This window comes from Nannospalax galili, unplaced genomic scaffold, assembly GCF_000622305.1.
Source record: "Nannospalax galili isolate Female #2095 unplaced genomic scaffold, S.galili_v1.0 scaffold136, whole genome shotgun sequence".
NCBI classification, from domain to species: domain Eukaryota; kingdom Metazoa; phylum Chordata; class Mammalia; order Rodentia; family Spalacidae; genus Nannospalax; species Nannospalax galili.
The window spans coordinates 5,489,370-5,496,952 of NW_008340872.1; the positions used below are offsets into that span (position 1 = coordinate 5,489,370).

The following is a 7,583-nucleotide window of genomic DNA, read 5'->3' on the forward strand; positions in this document are numbered from 1 at the left end:
CTCTCTCTCTCTCTCTCTCTCTCTGGAACTTTTGTTGTGGAGCCAGATAAAATCAAAGCATGAGTTCTTATCCAAGATCCAGCCTTTGACAACCTCCCAGAGCACAAAACGGGAAGCAAGTGTCACCCTGGGGGGTTGCAGTCACTCTCGCTGCACTGAGATGCGGGTCTCAGGTCTGCTCAGGAGGACCAACACAGGATATCCTGGTGGGAGGATGCTCTCTGAAAGCTGGAAGGCGTTTGGGGCTCTCTGGGTTTTTTAGGAAACTTCAGTTTCTCTACATGAGGTACTAGCAGGAATTGCCATGAAAATATATGCCTGAGGATGTCTGCACTCTGGAAAATCAAGCGCAAGCCCAGGATGGAAAGCGACAGGGACTCTATCTACCGCACCCTTCATCTGGTGAGCGCTTTGCTCTTTGGTCCTCTCTAGCCTTCTTGGGGGCTCGCTGTGTGTGGAACTGCTTCTTGACCCAGCCAATGTTGTTTGCACGTGTTCCATTTCTCCATATTTATCCCTTTGCCCTCTGGACCCTCTTACTGATAAAGAATATATATTGCAGCAGTTTTTGGAAGATGGGCGGCAGTAGTTGGCTTGCAGTTGAATTTACATAGGATCTTTACTTTTATATATTCTTTCAGATTTAAATGGCAGAAAATGGAACCTTAGTAGTAGTAGTTGTGGTGGTTGTTGTCATTGTTTTTCACCTGTTTTTTTTTTTCCAGTGGAATTGTTCCCTTTTCTTTTACCTATTGAGATTTTGAATATATTGTGTGTCAAACGAGCTAAGCCTCCTACTCCACCTCTGACTGGGGCCTTGACAATTGTAGTGTTCTGCTCCCTTTGGGCCTTGTATCTGCTGACAGCAGTGAATACAGAGGAGTATTTAAGTTAACGGTTTCACATTAGCTGACCTATTTCAACAGATCAGTTCCTGTAGTAAATGTTAACTCTCTAAGAAGAAAATGAAATGGGCCTGGCAAGAAACAATTCAACAAAACCAAATTAAGCCTTTTAATATTGGCACTAATATCAGAGTCTGTTGACAGCTAGAGACTGTGCCATTTGATGAAATTAAACTTTGACAGTGTGCATGCTTGCTTCTTATTTGAAATTTGTTCATGAAGAGACCCAAAAGCTGGTAGAGAATTATAGAAACTACGATTGTCTGTTAGAGTGTTTTTGTCCCTTCTCCCCTTAAAAAAAGCCTTTAAATAAAGACTGTAAGATTTGAGGCCACTCTTGCTCCTTTTAAATCTGTGGGAAGTGTTAAATCGGTCAGAGTCAAAGAACAGTTTTAGAAGTTATCTGGAAGCAGCCTTTGCCTTTGTTGGTTGCATAACAGGAAGGGCTTAAACAGCTGGGTTGGTTGAGTTGATAGTGTGTCCCTGGGAATCTGCCCCCCCTCCTTTTTTGTACTTCTTTTCATCTTGCACGCGGGGGAGGGGGGGGAGGATGTTATAAACACTTAGCTTCATGCTGGCCTCTGTAAAGTGGCCCGTTTCCTCCTTTGTTGGTCCAGCCTTCTCTGTCTTTTGGTTGAGTCTTGGTCCTGATGGAGGAACAGCTCCACATTCTGACAGTTTGAAGCTCTCCATTGCCTGTGAGTGCCACTCTTTGGTTTCCAGGGTGACTGGTGATAGTCCTCAAATAGAGAGAGACTTGTGCTCCCCACTGGAGTCACCTGCCCCAGAGCCAGAGTACACAGCTTGCATCCAGGAGCATGTTGGGAACCTCCCACCCAGGCTGCCTTGCTGGGCACCAGGGTGTATTAGTGCCCCATTACACCTGACATATAGCAACGAGGTTGGCAGAGTTCTTTATGCTGTATCATAGCAAGGCTACATGGACAGTTTCCATGCTGACCTTGACCTACATTAGAAGTTTGGCCACAGTGGGGGACAGTATAGGGAGCATGAGATTTGACAGCTGAGCAATGATATGTGAAATCTCTAGCTTAGAGATATTCCAAAGGAACCCAGCATTTCGCAATTCCTTCAAATGATATTTTGGGGGTAATATTTTAATCAAACAAAATTCTCAAACTATAGCATCCTTCCAGTTTTCTCCAAAGAGAAACATATCACTCACAATATTTACATGTATTTAACTTGTAATTCTGTGATTTTTTAAAAAAAAAAAATTTATTCAACACCTATCTAACACATGTGGCAGGGAAAGAAATGACATCCATTTTGACCCAGTGCCGTGGGGTACACCTGAGAGTGTGTACCAGTGCCTGGGGGTACATCTGAAAGGGTGCACCTTGAGTCTATGAGCAGAGCATTGTATTGTCGGGCTGTTTAGCTTCAGAGAATGTTCAGGGATGAGTCTAAAGAGGAAGGGATGCTTGAGTCTGAACTCTCCAGAGGGAACCCCATGAAGTGTTTGGGTATCCCCTGGGAAGCAAAGAATCAACTCTCTCTCTCCCCTTCTCTGTAGGAGATACAGCTTGAGACCCTCAGTGCATACCGAAACCAGGGACAGTATGGTTTTTCTAAATATAGTGTATTTTTCTATGCATATGTGTCAGCAATTGTGCATAAAATATATAACAATGTAAGTGTATCATAGAATTATAACAAACTGTGATAAAAGTTCTGTAAACATTGTCTTTCCCAAAAGAGCCAAGACAAATTTAATGTTTTTCAGGCTATGAATAACTGAAACCTTGAATAAAGTGGGATTACTGGAGGGCCTGATTTGGGATAGTAACAGGAGAAAGTTGAGTATTGAGGCTGCTCAGGATGAGGCATCCAGGGAGATCCCTGGGTTTGGAGTACCAGAGCAGCAGCCCAGATCCTCACAGGTCACTCAAACCAGGGATGCCACCCTGCAGAGGCCAAGGCAACTGCCCTGTTTATATTCTTCAAAATGGAAATCTTGGGCTAGAGAGATAGCGCAGTCATTAAAGGCTAAGGCTCACAACCAAAATGGAAATCTTTAGGTATTTATGCTTTTGCAGAGGAAACAAGAACTCAGAAATCCCACTCATACCTTTCTATCATTTTACCAAAATATGGTGACACGTCCAGTGTGGTGGGGAGGGGAAACACAGAGGGAAGTGTCTTTTGGGACTTCCTGTTCCTGCTTTTGAGATGTGTCAGAACCTGTTACAACACTTCCCGTTTGTCCAATTGAGGGATATACTTGGTACAGTATACAAGGACACTGATTTCACATGGATAATTGTCTAAATGATGACCGTTCAAGAAAGTGTATTCTTCCCATACTTGAAATTCAGGGATGGGTATTTATCACGGGAGCAGTTTCTCTGCATAGTGGTTCTCTTTGAAGGACAGCCAGCTGTGGTTACAGATGGAACAGTTACAAAAGTGTTGTGTAAACCAAGGTGCTCGGTACAAATTTGTATGTGTGTTAGGTCCCTTCATCAGGTATCAGATCAGAAGAGTCCAAGAGACTTTGGGAAAGGATGGAGACAAGGTACTGATGATGAACTCTTACCGTCTTCTGTCGTTTGAGATTTTCATTTGCAGGGGCACATTACATCATAACTGTGTTATAATGAGCTGTCTTAGTTACCAGTGAATCATTGAAAAGAGGCATGAACATACTATTAAAGTGTATATATTTGGTTTTTTTTTTCCCGCTTTTGTGACAAAGCCCTATTTGACTATATCAAGATGATGTTGAGTTGGTGAAATCCTATCATAGCTAAATCATTTATGGTTTGTTTCTGTAGAAACAAGCTTTGATGGAAAGCATGGAGTGTCTCATTTTTAAAAAGCCTTATTGAGATAAAATTCACATAGCATACAGTACTGCCCATTTGGGTGAATTTTCCACAGTTGCCTAAGGGAAGATTCTTTGGGGTGTTTCAGTGTCTGAGATACACAGTTCTCAGAGGTTCTGGAACAGTGCCAAGAGCAGGCGTCATACACTTTGGGGCAGTTAGTGGAATTCGTGGTAGCAGCAAGTAAGCTTGTGGTAGTTATGAGAGAACAGAGATGATGTCTGTGTGGGTTCAGGTCTTGGCTCTTCCCTTCCCGCACCTGTGTTGCCGCAAACATAGCTGTGTTGGGTTCTGATCAGCTCTGTTCCATGTCCTCTTTTGCAAATGCAAATGAGAGGCAGGCTCCTAATGTTAGTCACCTATCTGTGCATTTAAGCCTTGTCCTGTAGAATATAGTTGTGTAAGGCTTTTCTGCCTTACACACACACACACACACACACACACACACACACACACACACGCAGCCCTCCCTACCTCCCAGGGCAAGCGCACACGGACCTTGTCTTATTGCTTTGTGGGCCAGCTGTTGTTTGAGGAAGGAATGTTCTTCCTGGATGATAAGGGAGTAAATCTTCATCTGCACCATAATTTCCTGGGAAAATGTGCTTTTTGCTTAGGATTGAACTAGACCTTGGAAGCAGAGATGTAGGAGAAGATAGAGAGTGTCCACCTCACATTTTATAGAGGTGCATTCAGACACATAAACCAGATTCTGTGTTCTAAAACTGCTTGATGCAAAGTTGCATGGGAGGTTTAATCCCAGCACTTAGGAGGCAGAGACAGGCAGATCTCTGTGTTGCAGGCTAGCCTGATTACATAGTGAATTCTGGACCAGCCAGGGCTACATAGTGAGACCTTGTTTCAAAATAAATTAAAATATAACAAATACCAGTACCAGAGTACCCCACTGCAGAGTCTGATTAGAATGATCTGAGCTGTGCCCTGGGATGTTCCAAAGGTGTCTAGGCAATTCCAGTGTCCCAAAGTGGTAAGTTGCTGGCCCCAGCAGATTTTCAGTGGTCTGTGCTTTGGAGAACTGTTGTGTATCACTCCAGAGTTGGGAATTTTAGAATCCTAAAGTTCAGCTGGATAGGAAACTCTTGAGCAACCTTTGCAATTTTCCTTCGAATCAGCCCCTTTTGAGGTGGGTGGAGGCTGAGTTCTGCCATGGCCTGTTTCAGTGCCAGCTGCCTTCTGCTCACAGGGTAGTGGTTCGTTTCTGCACAAAATGCAGTTATCTGTCTAAACATAGTGGCTTCCCCAGTGTGAGTTAATTTTTTTAATGGTTACATGAAGAAGTTATTTTCCAACATGCAAAGTAGGTAAATAGTATAGGAAACGGTATGTGATGACTGACTACTTAACCTTGTATTTTGTTACATGTCTTTAAGTTCTGTGTGTCTCTCTTCTGATTTATCAGCTTCTCATAGAATGGCTCAGATCACAGAATTTGGGCTGGGGATGTAGCTTGATGGCAAAGCACTTGCTTAGCATATCCGAGGCCCTGAGTTTCATTCTCGGTAGCATTACCACCACTACCAACACTACCACCCCTCACCGCCCAAAATCACAGACGTTGAAACCTGCTTATGTAGTTCAAATTCCACTCCTGCCATTTCCTAGGTGTGTCATCTTGGATGACGTATTTTGCCTCTCTGGGCCTGGTTTGTCCCAACTGTTCAATGGGAATTATAATAGGCCTTTCCATGTCATGTGAGAGGAGTAAGTACCTCAGACCAGTGCATGATGGGTATTGTGGGTGGTTGTCAGCATTCAAGGAACTTTTGAATGTATGGAACAGTTTGGTGTAGTGTTACTAAGCCACATTACACTTCTTCCTAGAAAAAGAAGCCTTATTCTTAGCATTCACATTTAAGGCCAAGAGTGGAATCTGCGGCACCCAATCCTTCAGATGTCTCACCCATACTTTTATTGAAGCAGTCTTCCCAGAAACCATTTGTGAAGTAGGAGCTGGGATACACCCTTATCAGAGAATCTTGCCCTTTGATCCGTAGGTCTGAAATATCTCTCACACACATTATCAAGCAGATTTCTCAGTTGTTTTCAATGAGATGAGCATGCTGCTCAGTGCTTTGGTATGTTACAAAGCACGTCCACATTCATTAACTATCTTGGATGGAGTGCAAAGTGGAATCCTGAGGGATTGAGGGCCGGTGCCCAGGTCACAAAGGGAGCGCATGGCTCAATGAGCTTGTTTACGTTATAAGTAGTAGCCTTTTGGTACAAAGTTAAGAAAAAGTCATTAGTCCAGATTCTGTGCAGATTGTAAAAGTCATCCTTACAGTCTGGGAACGCAAGAGGTAATTCATATATGACAGTTCATTAACTGGAAAAATGTCTTGAGCACCAGATGCCAGGAGAGGCTGTGTGCTGAGAATGACGACCTCTGCTTTGCCTTTTCGCCCCTGCTTCAAAGAGCACAGAACAGGTGGCCGCATTCTGCCGCAGTCTGCATGAGATGAGCACCTCTGACTCCAGTCCGTCCCCTCAGGATGCCACAGGGCCTCAGCTGGCAACCACCAGACAACTGTCCGACGCAGATAAGCTGCGCAAGGTCATCTGTGAGCTCCTGGAGACAGAGCGCACCTATGTGAAAGTAAGTCCGTGACCCCAGCCCCCATCCTGCAAGGCCTGACCCCATACCCTCTTCAAGAACGAGTAAAGAGTCATTGCCTTGGTTTCACCAACCCAGGTCAGTTTGTGAGAATGTTGAGATCTTGTTCTGTCTTGTGGAACCCAGCCTTGAATTTTAAGGAAATACCTTGATTCTTGTGCTTTTTAAAATTTTTTAATTTTATGTGTATTAGTGTTTTGTCTGCATGTGTGTAAGTGTACCATGTGTGCTTTGTCTGCATGTGTGTAAGTGTACCATGTGTGCCTACAGAGGTCAGGAGAGGGAGTCAGATCCCCTGGAGTTGCAGATGGTTGTTAGCCACCATGTGGGTGCTGGGAATCGGACCTGGGTCCTCTACAAGAGCAGCCAGTGCTCTTAACTACTGAGCCATCTCTCCAGCCCTGATTCTTATGTTGGCTATGGTTGTTATGCTAATTATTGTTGTTGGAAGATATATGCATATATACATATATCTTATATATGTATATATCTTATGTATATATATGAGATATATATACATAAATATAAAATCGATGTATATATCTTATGTATATGTATGATATATATACATAAATATAAAATCTTATGTATATATGATATATATACATATCTTATGTACATATATGATATATACATAAATATAAAATCGATGATGAATACTAAAACTGAATTTAGGGGCTAGAGAGATAAGTCAGTGGGTAGAACACTTACTGGGCAAGCCTGAGCACCTGAGTTTGAATCCCCAGCACCCAAGCTGGTCAAATGTCTCTATAACCCCAGCACTGAGGGGCAAAGACAAGCCAGTCTGGGAGCTTTCTGACCAGACAGCCTAGCCAGACATAGTGAGCTCCAGGTTCAGTGAGCGAGGGAATAAGATAGATAGAGAGCCACAGAGCAGAACAAGGCCTCCTGTCTGTGACCGGCAGGCATGGGCACAGATATGCACATACATGCATGCATGCGTGCATCCCCACAGACAAATTGAAAGTTAATTTCTTTAAAAATGGAGGGTCATGCTGAGCATGCTGGTGAAAGCCTTTAATCCCAGCACTCGGGAGGCAGAGGTAGGCCGATCTCTGTGAATTCAAGGCCAGCCTGGTCTACATAGTGAGTTCCAGGCCAGGTGGGACTACAGGGAGACCCAGTTTCAAAAAGACCAAAAAAAAAAAAAAAAAAAAAAAAAAAAAAAAAAAA

The 7,583-nt window shown here is 43.4% G+C and overlaps 1 protein-coding gene across 4 annotated transcripts in view; it reads left to right on the forward strand.

Moving 5' to 3' along the window:
* Tiam1 (T cell lymphoma invasion and metastasis 1) overlaps positions 1 to 7,583 on the forward strand; it is a 425,562-nt gene that overhangs the window by 382,072 nt on the left and 35,907 nt on the right. For 3 of the 4 annotated variants that reach the window (XM_017798903.2, XM_029564903.1, XM_008835990.3), the window contains one exon: positions 6,192 to 6,371. In XM_017798903.2, the coding sequence (XP_017654392.1) occupies positions 6,192 to 6,371 (180 nt within the window). Of the gene's footprint in view, positions 1 to 37; positions 403 to 6,191; positions 6,372 to 7,583 lie in introns of those variants that run through there. The other variant, XM_008835991.3, reaches the window with a different exon arrangement.